Genomic DNA, 14,383 nt, shown 5'->3' with positions numbered 1-14,383 from the left:
TCCTTCCTCCTCCTCCTTCTTTATCTCTCTCTTTCTCTCAGCTTGCTCACTCTCTCACTAACTCTCACTGTCTTTACAAATCTAGCTGTCTGAGTAAGAGTAGAAAGTAGGAGATCTGGATATGGTCATAAGTATTAAATTGAATGACAGAAAAACTGAGTGTAAATAAAAGAGATGAATGAGAGAGAGAGAGAGAGAGAGAGAGAGAGATGGTTAGAAAAAGGGAAAAACTGAGACGGAGGAAGCAAGAGAGCTGAGAAGGAGTGAGAGACAGAGACAGGCACTTTCTCTCTCTCTCTCTCACACGGTCTCTTGCATTCTCATGTCTCCCACCTCCTCTATCTGGTTTTTCCCCTCTCTCTCTCTCTCTCTCTCTTTCTCACACTGTCTCTTGCATTCTCATGTCTCCCACCTCCTCTATCTCGTTTCTCTCTCTCTCTCTCTCTTTCTTTCTCACACTGTCTCTTGCATTCTCGCCTCGTGTCTCTCACCTTCTCTATCTCGCCCCCCCCTCTCTCTCTCTCTCTCTCTCTCTCGTTCATTCTGTCTTTCTCTTTCTTATCTTTTCAATTTCCTTACTCTCTCACTCTGTCCCTTGTATTCTCATGTCTCTCATCTCCTCTCTCTCTCTCTCTCTCTTTCTATTCATATGGTAAAGGATCCACCTGAAGGTGTGTGATGTGGCTGTGTTCAGGCTCTTTGTGTGGTGAACACTGTTCAGAATAGAGGTCATTCAGCAACCACAATATAACAGGAATTTTTGTTTGTGTTTATGCAAATGCAAACAAATCAACTGAATGCATTTGTGTTTGTGTGTGTGTGTTTTGTGTGAGAGTGAGGGGGAAAAAAAGACATAAAATATGCATGTGTATTTTGGCAATCAGTGTGGCTTATTTTTTTCCATGAAGCCATAAATGTAATCAATGCTCAGCAGTTGATTTTCTCCATTGTTAACGCCCTGGTTATATTTACACATTAAATAAACCAAACAGGAGATGTGATGCTCTGTTGTAGGTGCCTGCACACCGCCAGTACAGTGTTTAATTGATTGTTTATTTATTGCATAAATAGCCAGCATCACACGGGAAATATTCCACAGTGGTGTGCTGGTGGGCATGTGTAAAGAAGACAGGAAGGAGGCAGGTGTCTGCACCTCCCCAGAGCCTGCTGAACCCAGAGTGGATGGATGTTGCTGCACCTTAACTTCAAAACACCACTATTTCAGGGCAACCCCACTGCAAATTCACATCTGATTAATGGATGTGGTCCTGACATCACATGATGATGCTTGAGAAAATAACATGCGTAAAACTAATCTCTATTTTATATCTAATCATAATTTCTTTATTTCTTTCAAATGTGCTTGTTTGGAAAAGTAACACGTAAAATGTTTTATCTAATGTGACTCAAAATTAAATCAACAAATGAACTGTTGCATTGCATTGCATTACTTTACACTAACAGCTAGTGCTTGATTGCTTGATTCTAAATAGGAATAGGTACAAAATATAAAATAAAATGATATCAATGCCTCCCTAATGTTTAGTTTAGTTACCCTTTTTGTCTATAATCTTGTCTTGTATAACAGTCGTACCAGGTTTTGTAGGTAATCTGAGATGAAATCCAGGTAACTCCGAAGGTTCCCTTATTTTTTTCTTGTAAAAATAGCAGACAGCTGGGAGGACCCAGCCCCTGAAGTTTGCCCCTCAGCGAAGCGATATTGATTCAGCAAAAAGAACAGCCATAAATGGTCATTAACTGATTACTGATTTTAAAGTAAACACAAAAGGAAATAAGCCAAGCAAAAGAAGTGTGCTCTCTTGTTCTCTGGTGTAGTTAAGGTCTTTCTCTATAAAAGGCATTACACCAGCACTTTCTGCTTTCCTTAAATGGACAAACAGATTTTACGGAAAACAACATTTCACGTCTTCCGAGCCTCAACCACTCATTTTGAATCATGCCATTATCTCTCTCACCCCCTCTTAGCTTTCTCCCTCTCCCTCTCTCACTCTGTGGCCAGCAGTGGACATTAAGCTGGAGGTATGGGGTTTCTGTGTGGCTCTTGTGGCTTTGGCGCCACAGCCTCACCTTTCAGCAATTATGCTCATTTATAAACCCCTCCCCTCGCTCCAGTCCCTCAGGGCTTCGTCTTTTCTCTCGTCTGAGAGGGCCATCCACAGATCCCAGGCATATCTCTTTCCCGTGGTCTGTTCTCATTAGTTCATCGCGGCTCGGCCCCCCGGGGGAGCAGTGTTTCAGTGTTTCCGGTGCAAAGACGAGGCCCGCACCGTCAGTGGCTTGCTCAATCCAAAGTACAAGCCGTTAATGTTGGCAGACGTGTGGGCTCTGAGGCGGGGGGTCCACAGGAAGAGCGTTAGTCAGCTTCTGATTGGGTGGGAAGGACTGCAAGTTCTTTTCCTGAGCGAGGTTGCTCAGTGATCTGCTAGCTGGTTGAGCAGTCATATGGCTGGCACATGGTTTGTCACAACAACAGAACAGGAAGTAGCCTCCAGTGTCCTCCCAACAACCACAGAAAAAAAAGAAGTGCACTATGTTGCCATGTAGTCTGATCTAGTGATGTATGCTGCTGATATTAGTTTCTTAAGTACTTTGATTTGTTTAATTTTAGTGGTCTTTTTAGCTGCTCATCTGCAGAAAAGCTGTTATAGACTGAGACAAAGTTGCTTTGTTTTTACATTAGTCAGCCTTTCACTTTTTTTTAAATGAAGTTAATGTTAGTTAGTGAACTTTTCTTTTACTCAGATTTTATGTAGTAAACAGTATATGTCTGCATATTGGTTTGTAACCTGTGCATCATAAAATGTACAGTATCACTAGGTTCTTTCCAGTACACAGCCGTTCTATTACACCATGCTGTGCAACAACCTTACAAATGTTAACATTCCCACTGATTACTGTAGTGACAGGCTTCTTTTGACCCTGTTCGCTCCTCCACATGCTTGTTATTTACTCTCTAAAACTGGTGTTACTATATTGTAGCTCTTAGTCTGGCTGTGTCAGTGCTAGTTGGCTCTAGTCTGCAGATTTTTCAGCAGCCAGAGTCAACAGTTTTTTTATTTTACTATAAAACAAGTACAACACATCAATACATCAGAACACCATTTAAGGTGGAAAAGAAATTATCCAAGAAGTGAACCACCTCATACGTAGGTTAGCCTTCACAGACTGTTGTTCAGAGGACAGGACACCTGCTGATACTGAAGATAAATAAATGCATGTATTAAAGCTCCACTAGGTAGGATTGAGATTTTGTGTTCGCGGGCCCCCACTTACAGTTGCAGAGTGTAATAAATGTTTCAGGTGGAATAATTTCTCTGTCTCGTTTTCTGGCTTTCACAGACATATTTGGTCTCTTTCCAGCTTCTGCCAAAGAGCCTGTATGTTAGTTTGTAAAGAATGAACCAGTAGTCCTTGTAGAACTGTTAGAACTAAAGGTTGGAAAGCAGGTCGCAGTTCTTGCTAGAATTGGTCGCGGCTGCCTCGGAAAACTTACAGAGTCTGGTTTGAGCTCAGAGGAGCTCCGGCACAGACACGAGAGCACCGCTATTCCTCCTATTACACCTCAATGCAGCGCTGCAGTGCTGAGTTTCAAGCTGTAATTTTACTTCTTTAAAAAGATCAAAAATCAAGAAAATCCTACCTAGTGCTGCTTTAAGGATTTTAAGTTGCTCTGTAATGTATGAGTAGTAAGCAGGTGACTTTGCTTGGGGCAAAATTTCCTAGTTGCAATTTGACACACCAATTTAAAGTCCTTTTATTTTGTCTCAGAATAAAACTAAATTGTTTTTACTTATGATTTTACTATTGTAACAGGGACATTTCATTTTTTTAAATTTTAAGAGAAAGATTGCCTTTCATCAAGACAAAAATGTCTCAGAAAACTAAATAGAACAGGACCGCTAACACAATATTCTCAGAACGTGGCTGTTGTTACCACAGTTTGACTTCTGTTTGCAGTAGTAACCAATAACCACTGCTCTCCTTGAACTGTCTGGTGTGTGTGCACTCCCAGATATGAGGTGGAAACATCAGGGTGACAGAGATTTGAGTCCTAATTAGGTGGGCCACTGCTCATCATGCCCAGGGTCTCTGAACTGCAAAAAATATGTAGTGTTCCCAACATTTTCAAAATGTTTTGAAGGAAACCCAATTAATGTCTTTTACATAGGTTCTAGTAGAAGTTCACAAATATGGGAAATGTGTGTTGTTAATGTGCGTCTCTACCAGTGTTTGTAAAATGGGTTTATATGAGGTCTACAAAGGAAGTAAAATGAATAAAGATTGGATATTTTAAGGCAGCAACATTTATTCAACTCTTTTGAAGTTCCATTATTCCATGTTGGTTTGAAATATCAGATGTTACTATTTTATGTATTGTTCATCTCAATTTACATCATTTGAATAGAGCTAATGCAAAACACCCCTGTGTGTCTGTGTGTGTTTGTTTGTTTGTGTGTGTGTTTAGGAGCCCAGCAGTGGTCAGCCGACATTAGTCACCCTGAAGGTGGACCCTTATGGATTCTTCCTCTACTGGTCGGGTGGAGGGAACATGGTCAGTGCTTTTTATATTATTATTATTTTCTACATTTCTGTGATAAAGGTCTACACCTTACATTGTTCCTGTTAACCTGTTCTTGTGTAGCATTAGTCTGCCACCTGTCACAGTCAAGCCCTTAAGTGTTGAGAAAACCGGAAAGACTTGTTTATGGTGGTTGTAGAAACGGCCAAGAGCAGGAAGGAGGCCTTTCATAATTTCATAATATGCAAATCAAATGGATATTCATTATACCAGCAATTGATAACCCTGCTGCATTATTGAGACTGATCAAACCAAATATGGCTACTTTTTTTGTTTGTGTTTAATAGATCATTGCATCAGATAAAATGTATGTTTGCACACTACAGTTGAGTAGCTCATGCTTCCACAATGGCCGAGTCAGCTTATGAGGCTTGCTTTAACCTGACGCTTTTCTTCTGTCGAAACGCTGTTTCTGTTCAGAGAGATTATAAATGAGACGACTGGTTGTTGGTTGAAATTTGTCTGGGTCTGTTTTCAGCACTTAACATGGTGTTTGCATAATAGCCAAAACAAGCCCCAAAAAAATATGCTTTTTCTTCATTACTAAGCCAAATGCTACAAACAATTTGTGTGTTTATCAGTTTTTATCAGGGATTTAAAATAGGGGTTTATTGTATTTGACCTTCAGTTTTAAGTTTAGTTCTTTTCGCAGTCATAGAGATCAAAGGTCTTGTGTGGACAGGCTTTGATTGGAGAACCTAGCTATAAAAATGTGACAAATACCACACGTAATGTATTTTTTTGCATACTTTGGCACATTTAACATTCTTTATAAGTGTTGTAGAATACATTTTTAATGAGTGATTTAAGTTGTTTTTGATTTACAGTGAACATCATGTAGCTTGGTTTTTGCACTGTTTTGCACTTTTTTTTTAAATTATTTTTATTATTATAGTGCAGACAGTGAAGAACTCTTCTGTATGCTAAATAAAGGTGATGGTACAGCTTTGGAAAAAAAATTGAGATGACTTTTACTGTTTCTGAATCAGTTTCTCTGATTTTGCTATTTATAGGTGTATGTTTGAGTAAAATGAACATTGTTTTATTCTGTAAACCATGGACAAAAAAATGTTATTTAGAGCATTTATTAGAAAACAAGTTTGTATTCATAAATCATTCATAAATTCATCAATACTTGGTGGAATAAACACAGTTTTCATGCATCTTCGCATGTTCTCCTCCACCTGTCTTACACACTGCTTTTGGATAACTTTATGCCACTCCTAGTGCAAAAATTCAAGCTATTTGTGATCATCCATCTTCCTCTTGATTATATTCTAGAGATTTTATAAAATCAATGAAACTCATCATTTTTAAGTGGTCTCTTGTTTTTTTGCTGTATTTATCCCAGCACTGATACCTGCTTGATGTAGCTAGACCTGGTTCACATAGCAACCTGTTCCTAAAAACTAGAAGATTCATGCTCTCCAGTGTTGCTGTTGCAAAACCATTACAAACATTGCATCAGAAACCTGAATGCATGCTACAGTGATGTAGCTTTTAAATATTTGTGCACTGCAGCTTTAGGTGTGGAAAAGTGTTTTATTAGCAGGCTGTATGTTTGTAAATGTATATAAAGTGGAATACCTTGAATTGGCCGGTTTTGGAGCTCTGTGTTAGTTATGGCATGTTTTTTTTTCTCTGAAAAGACAACAGTGTTTGAGGTCAATTTTAAAGTCATGTTAACGTAGCAAACTGACAATATTCAACAAAATGAAGATAAATGCAGTTTGACAGTAGGGCCTCTCTTTTTAAAAACCACTAAGCTTTAAATTAGCCATAATCTTTTCATAAACTACTCAAACACCGTTATTAGCTCACAAAAATACACAACAGTAATTAACATGATCTCAAACAGTGACGCAGTGTGTGCAATAGTTCAGACAGGATTCGTTACAAATTCTGTTCAACGGATCCCAAAAAATCCATACGTAATTTCTGGTATTTGCTTATTTACGAGTATTTTATTCTCTTCAGAAACACAGATGTCCTGAAGTATCAGAGAGCATTGTCAGAATCACAGTATTTTGATAGCTTTTTTACCGTGGGCATCGTATCATGATAATATTATATGATGAAATTAGAGCTGCAACTAATGATCATTTTGGTAGTCAACTAATCTGGCGATTTTTTTCGATTAGTCAATAAGTCAGCAATTATTTTTGCCATGTTCTCCATCTCTAAAAATGATAGAAACAGTTGGACATAAGACTTAAAAGGCATTTAAATGTCTAGATGTCACACCGTCTCTGTGTCTGTGTGAGTGACAGGCTGCTGCTGCCTGAGAAGCGCGAGAGGCAGGAGAGCAGGAGTAAACAAGAGGTAACCCCATGGCCTCCATCCACGTGGTTGGGCACGTGCTTGTAAACCCATGTGGCAAAAGCTGTGCACTTCAGTCCAGCACAGTTTTGCGCAGATATTTCCAGTTAAATTCCTGATTAAAGGGCCGATTACTGTTGTTTTGCTGTTTTCCTCGGGTGTTGTTTAAAGGTGGAAATTACTGATATTAAGTGAGTAAATATGAAATCTGTTGTGTTTGGGCACTTTTGGGGAAACAGATTAAGTTGAGTGTAAACTGTGTGAGTAAGCCTTTTACCCATTTCTTATTGCGCTTCTATCCCCAGTAATTTGGTACTGTTACGAATGAACAATTAGTTAACAATGAAATTTGTTGTCGACAAATTTAAATAATCAAGACTGTCAATTATATTGACTAATCTTTGTGGCCATGGGGTGAGATGCCCTGTGATTCCCACCCCTGCTGTAGATTTCACCCAACTCTGATTAACACTAACATATGAATGATGCTCAACATCACTGTGTGGAGTGCTGGAGGTAAAAGAGAACTATCAGAGAACTGCCTTCTGATCTAGCAGTCAGACTGTCTGTCTAGTCTGCCTTTTCCTACGGCAGTCTGCTGCTTAAATCTGTTTTTCTCCTTTTGTCTGCTTTATTCTTGTTTTGCTCTTCTTCAATCACCCTCTTTTTATCTGTTTCACTCTCCTTCCGATTAGCGCACATCATGTGAGTGCTCATGAATCGAATCAAATTTCAGCCAGTCAAATTAAATCAAGCTCTCCTCCACCCCCCCCCCTCTCTCTCTCTCTCTCTCTCTTTTTCTCTTTTTCTCTTTCTCTTTCTCCCTCATTGATGTTTTGCCTCCTCTTTCTGTTTTAATTTTCAGGCTTATCAGGGAGGCATGCATGACATTTGCTTGTTTGTTTAATATACTGATTGCTGCATATTAGGAACTGCATTTCCTGCAGTTGCTCTTCATGCATGAGTGACTGGTGTTTAAAATTCGCGCTGCCTTATTGAAAGCATATCTCTTTGCTCATTATCGTTTTCTAAATGCATGCATATAAGCTGATGAGCATGGTTCAAGAAGGTGTTTCTTAGCCCTAAAATATACTCAACACAAGGATGTGACTGCAGGTGTTTTATGCTAGACAGACTGGGTTTTTGCATAGTTGTGTTAGAAAGTGTCACAATGCATTTCATAATGCAAATTTAATGCAAGCACAAGCTGCATATTGAGCATTGCCACAAGGAGTGGTCTCCTACCACTGGCACGTGTTTTCCAGTGAACTGTCATCATGGCGGTAACCCTATCCTCTTTAGGGATGCTATGATTTGTGTTCGATCGCCCCCCCCTGAGTATTAAATGTTTTAAAGAGGTTTGTGTACCAGTTGAGACAGGTCTCAATTACAAACCATAGAAGAACCAGATTTGGATCCATAAAGAACCATGTTCATAATGGAGATTAAAGGGTGTGACCCTTTTCACCTGTTTATAATAGCGTCACACTAGAGCTGCACAATATATCGTTTAAGCATTGTCATTGTGATGTGTGCATGCACAATAGTCACATTGCAGGATGTGTGAAGTCACTTAAGGCAATTAAATCAAACACGTCATGTTGCAATGTTTTGATTATTGACACAAGAAGTAGATACACAGTGTTGTCTCTGTGTCTGTGTGAGTGACGGGCTGCTGCTGCCTGAGAAGTGTGGAGTGAGAATGTACTTTACCCATTTAAAATATAATCAGGCTAAAACATACAGTGTTCTCTATCTACAAGCTATAAAAGAGTCTCTTTTGCTTCCATAAAGAACTGCCTATATAATAGTGATATGTTGGTGTGAAGGTTATTTCCTAGTTTAAAGGGTCTTCACTCTCAAACATATATCTATTACAAGTATACAGTTTATGTTTTTTTATGGCATCACAAAGTAACCACCTGAAACACCTTTACCGGTGAGAATGTGCTATAGCGTTTCATGCTACAGGTGTTGAAATCATTGAGGGAGAGAGAGAGTGTGTGAGTGTGTGTGTGTGTGTGTTGCAGTATTAGGACACTAGGGCAATCATTGCCTGAGGAGAAGCAGTAACCCTGTTTGGTGGGTGGATTGAAGGCCCAGGGGAAGCCAGCCTCCTCTTTAGAGGAAAGAGGACAGCTCATCTAGTCTCTTCAGTAACTGCGCACTTTCAGACACAATTAGATGTAATGCAGCTATTATTATATTTAATAATGCCGTTTTCGCACTCTACCTTTTTTGCTTCTCCTTCTAAGTAGCGTAAAGTTGTTAAAAGTCAGACGCACTTCCATGAATCTACTTTTTTTCCGTCCTGCTCTAACCCTTTTTTAAAGTTCTTCATTCACTTTCCTTTGCTTAAACACAGTCACAAACACAGACACACATAAGCCGGAGTTTCTCTTCTTGTTTTTGGTAAGGTGTGGTTTTGTGTGGCCCAAACCACTGAAAATACCACTCATACACACACACACATTGTGCTAGAAAAGGTTTTGTATTAAAAGGAAAACACACCCATATTATTGAAGCCCTGCTCCCAAGTGTGTTTCTCCTGCTTAGCTCCTGGAACAGAGGCCAGAGACATGTACAGTGTGCTGTCTCCTAATGTAAATCAGAATAAAACACTTTATAGACAAGATAGGTTCTTGTTCATTGTTTGTATTGAAATTCTATTGGGGGGAAAAAAGACTTATCCTGCTTTTGTTAAACTGTAGCTGTCTCTACTGTCCAGGAAAGACTTTCTACACAATCTTGTATGAATGGTTGCAGTAAGGATGTGATTGTAATGAGTAACAAGAGCTTTAGGGAAGTCATTTCAACTATTCCAGACATACTGGATACACAATACAGTACAATCATTCCAGAGAACACAGTTCTCAACTGCTGTCCACATCTAAATACACAGATGCCTGACAATGTGCCAGTGGTGCCGATAGATTCATGTTTTTCAGCTCAAAAAGAGTCAGTCCTAATCTATTGACAGTTCCTCTCTATGGGGATGAGGCAATCTGTGTTTGTGGGCATGTGCACATCTGTGTCAGCAGTAGGTGCAACCTAAAGTAGGTCAATGCATTCAAAAATCATGATTGGGTTCAGTGTAATATAGTGGTCTGTTGATTTTATTTTGTTACATTTTTCCCTAAATTTGTCATGGTCAGTTCCCACTCATAGCTGGGGAACATCCTGTCACATGATACTACCAATGCTGGGAAGATGAAGGCTAGCATACGCTTCCTCTGAGTCACACAAAACAAGCCACCTGAATCTTTTCAGAGATTCTGTACCAGTTTGAAGAGTCCTTTTTTTTCTAGACAAACCTAGATTGCAGATCTGTTCTTTTTTTACTCATTTGTAATGAGAACAAATGACAAAGTTAGATCTTTATAGAACCCTTTATTGAAATGTTCCTCATGGAAACAGTTTTCAGACAGGTCCTTATGGACCCCCAAGCAGTACATATCATTTTTGCTCTTCATTTATGAGTGGCAAAATAAAAATAAATCCTATGTTGCTATTGTAGTGTCATTTTACAGCTGAGCAGGAGAGCAGAAACATTGCTAGAAACATTTGTTAGACTCACACTGGTTATCTTCTAGCTGAGAGTTGGGTGAGAGGGAGGGCTAATCTACCCACCCAGAGGCAGAGAGGTATGTTAATGCAGTTATGACTCCAGTGTTGTGATTCTTCAAAATAAAAGTCCCTGTAAATGTGCCTAAAAGCTTGTGTCTGTGCCAGATAGTGATAAAAGATCATGACTAAAGTTGAGCAGACACAGTACATATATGCAGCAGGAATATGTCATCGAAAGCATTGCCACTCATAGTAGACAGCACAGTGGGTGGTAAGGATTGTGACCAGCGACATCTGGCTAGAATTGCCTGTGCCAGTGACAGAAATCACATCCATATTCAATACAGGAGACCCCAAAGGTCAGTTCAGCATTAGTTATAGGACACATTAAGAGATCCTGTCCCATAACCTTTGGCACGAAAGTACTTCTAAGTATTCCTATATAAGGTAATACGTCTTTGTCCTCCAAAATCATAGCTCTCCCGAACCACTAAATCAAATGAGACTTTAAACAACCATGTCTTGACTGTAGATAGCATGCACACCCCTCTGTAGCCTAATAGGGAGAGGCAGTAAGAGCAGTCGCGCAGAGCTTTTTAACTGTACCGCGGAGCTCACCTACTGTCCTGCAGAGCTTTTTAACAGTTAAAGAGCTCCACGCAACAGTAGCTTCACCCAAAAAAAATTAGTTTTTTTGAAAATGAGAATCGATTCTGAATTGTTCAATGTTAGAATCACGATTCCATAGAGCTGGGCGATTCATCGATTTTATCGATTAATTCGAATTTACAGTTAAGGACGATGTGTTTTTATGAAAATCTATTTTCTCTGAGTTTTAATTTTCACAACCGACGCTCCCCTGAGCTTAGCCCCGCCCCTCTCTCCCTCCCTCCCGCGCGCCCATCCCCAATCCCCCCCCCCCCCCCCCCCCCAACACACACACAACATGACGGTGGAGCAGTGCTGCCAAATTTTTCACTATATTTAGCGACTTTTCCGACCCTCTAGCGACTTTTTTTTTGTTAAAAAGCGACTAGCAACATATTTAGAGTGTTTTTTACTCACTTTTTTCTCTCTCACAATGTTAATCCTTTACAGCTTCAAAAACATATATTATGCAAATTAGGCGATGACGTCATTTAGCAACTTTTAGGAGATTTTAGTAGGGAGAAAATCGATTTAAATTGAAAAAAAAAAATTTGGGCCATATCGCCCAGCTCTACGATTCAAGCTCAAATCGATTTTTTTTCTTGCACCACTACTACATACTTCATGCAGCTTCAGATAAATATAATTTAGTATATATAAATATAATTTAGTAAAAGGGCATTACAGTGTTCTCATATTCTGCAGCTCAAGCATGCTTTCCTTTCTGTGTCTACAATGCCTGACACACTCTGGAAGGCGAGTACATGACCTGGAGACACACTCAGGTGTGTGAGAGATTGTTTAATCTTCCACTGAACAGAGTCATTTAACAGGAAGAATGAGCAGTTTCTGCATGCGTCTGCTCTTCTTCCACATAGAGCTAACACACTGTCACTTTGTGTGTATGTGCGTGGCTGTTCCTTAATCCTTCCCACAGAGCAAGTGTGCGTAAGAAGCTATGGATCAGTTCTATTAGCCAAAGGTGACGTTTCCCATAAACTATTCTAACATAGCCTATTTATTATTATAGACTTATTATAACATCTGTTTCCACTTAATGTAGAAGACATAATTCATCAGAGGAAGAGTTGGCCCACTATGAACCGGATTTCACTTTGTTACTAGGGATTTCCTGATCCAGCTGTTTTGCCTTCACTCAGTCTTAATACTGTAATATTGAATGTCACCTGATATTGAGCTGGGTCTGATATTTCAGCCTTGTATTTACATTAGACGTGCTAAACTGCACATTAATGCTGCAGTAGTCATTTCTTTTTCAGTATGTACATTAAAAATGTAATTGGCTGTAATTGTTTCTCAAATTAGATCTATTGAGATGCACTGTTATTAGTGAGTGGTCAGACTGGATTTGTGCATCCAGACAAAGCAAACGTGTCTGCATAGCTTGGTGTGGTGACTGGATCGACATCAGTAACCAACCTTTGGCACTAGGGTTTCAGACTTTCACAAATGGAAATAAACCTGGCAGCAGACACTACAGCTGGGCTTGAACTTTCTCTCTCTTCCAGTTCCTCCTCTGTGTTTCAGTAATCTTCTCTGTTTAGAAGCGATCTGAACTGTGAGAGCTTTTTTAAATCTCACACCCACCTTGGTCATATGCATATCATAACAATTCTGGCAATGCTTCTGCGTTGGTTGAGAGAATTATTCATGACCAATCGGAAGCACTGAAATCTGATTTGAACATCCAGCTTGAGACACATCTGTACATCTGTATTTTAATCACATTTCACCAACCTCCCATCCCGTGGTGTGGATCCAATTTGCATAAATCTAATTTCATACGTTTTCTGACTGTCCAGATTATCAAAAATTAATCTGGATAGAATGTAGACGTGCTAAATTGGATTTGGGCTGGAAGTCTGAACGTTAAATTAGGGGTGGGCGATAGAACACCCCTAGTTAAATTTTCACCAGATTGTTTCAGAAGTCAGTGATCAAACATGTCATTATGCTAATAATATGCACACCATATATCCAGGATTAAAGTGATATAAATAATACTGCACAGATTTAATCTGTCTGTAATTGATATTTAATTGAAAATGAATGTGTGAACTGTGTAATTATTTTCTTTTACGACAAGCAGCAAGAGTTGTACCCTGATGGCCCTAAACATTTGCTCAACGCTAGGGGTGTTCCATATCGTGTCATGTACAATAATATCGCTAACATATCGTGTATATCATGAACGACATTATACCCTAAACTATGGTGCCATATCACTCACCCCGTAATTTTCACATCAGTGTACTACTTTTTTTTTTTTTTTTAACTGTTTTTAGCAAAAGAAAATTTTACATTGTTCTCATTTCCCATTATATATCTACTAGAGACAGATTATACTGTATCTATCCAGTCTCATTTATTTTACTTTAACCCTGGATATATGAAGATATATGGAGTGTATTATTAGTTTAATGGCATTGTGGATCATTGACTACTGTTACAAATCCGATACAATTCTTGTATTTTTGAATATCTCAGTTAGGGTATGCAATAATAAAATTAAATTTTCTAAATTAATTACATTTTATTAAACCCTTCCCTTCGCCAAGAGTATTGTTATCGAAAATACCATGAAATATCATGATTATTTTAGGAGCATATCGGCCACCCCTACTCAACGCTTCTATTTTCTGTTTCTTAAAATGTCCCTGTGTGTGCAAATATGCATCATAACAAACAGGAAACGATGAAATAGCAGTTTTTATCCTCTCTTCCGTGTTCAGAGCTACACTGATTACACTAGGAACAATATGCTCCTGACCTATCTAGATTGTCTCTGTTTTCAATGTAAACGAAAACCAGTAAAACACAGCAGAGTTTGTCTTATTCCAGCTTGCAGAACTATTGCCGATTTTATTAACTTGTGCTATTATGACTCTTCAATAATAGATTAGCATTAGCGATTGTAAAGCATGTTTTTGTGTGTTATTGCAGAGGGTGAGGATGTGAGTTTGGGTCTGCAGCACTAATGGATGGCTGTGGTGTGCGACAGTGGGGATGGCAGTGCCATATTGCCTCTGTCTATTCTCAATTAGCCCCATTGGTTTGCACTTATGTAGAGTTGAGGAGCTAACGGCACTGCGCTAATCATTATCAATGTGTCTGGTCAACCAGGCTACATTAGCATGCTCTCATCTCTCTGCTTTATAGTAGTCTGTAGAGACTCTCTTACTCTCTTGCATTTCTTTGTTGTTTCTTTCTTTATTGATACACTGGACA

At 39.1% G+C, this 14,383-nt stretch overlaps 1 protein-coding gene across 1 annotated transcript in view; it reads left to right on the top strand.

Annotated features, from left to right (window-relative positions):
• plcb3 (phospholipase C, beta 3 (phosphatidylinositol-specific)) overlaps positions 1 to 14,383 on the top strand; it is an 80,812-nt gene that overhangs the window by 18,468 nt on the left and 47,961 nt on the right. Inside the window, exon 2 of the mRNA XM_007242041.4 lies at positions 4,487 to 4,573. Coding sequence (XP_007242103.3) covers positions 4,487 to 4,573 — 87 coding nt within the window. The remainder of the gene's footprint in view (positions 1 to 4,486; positions 4,574 to 14,383) is intronic.

Source organism: Astyanax mexicanus, chromosome 8 (assembly GCF_023375975.1).
Source record: "Astyanax mexicanus isolate ESR-SI-001 chromosome 8, AstMex3_surface, whole genome shotgun sequence".
Classification (NCBI taxonomy): Eukaryota; Metazoa; Chordata; class Actinopteri; order Characiformes; family Acestrorhamphidae; genus Astyanax; species Astyanax mexicanus.
The sequence above is the reverse complement of the archived record's forward strand: the minus strand, read 5'-3'. Positions and strand labels throughout refer to the sequence as shown.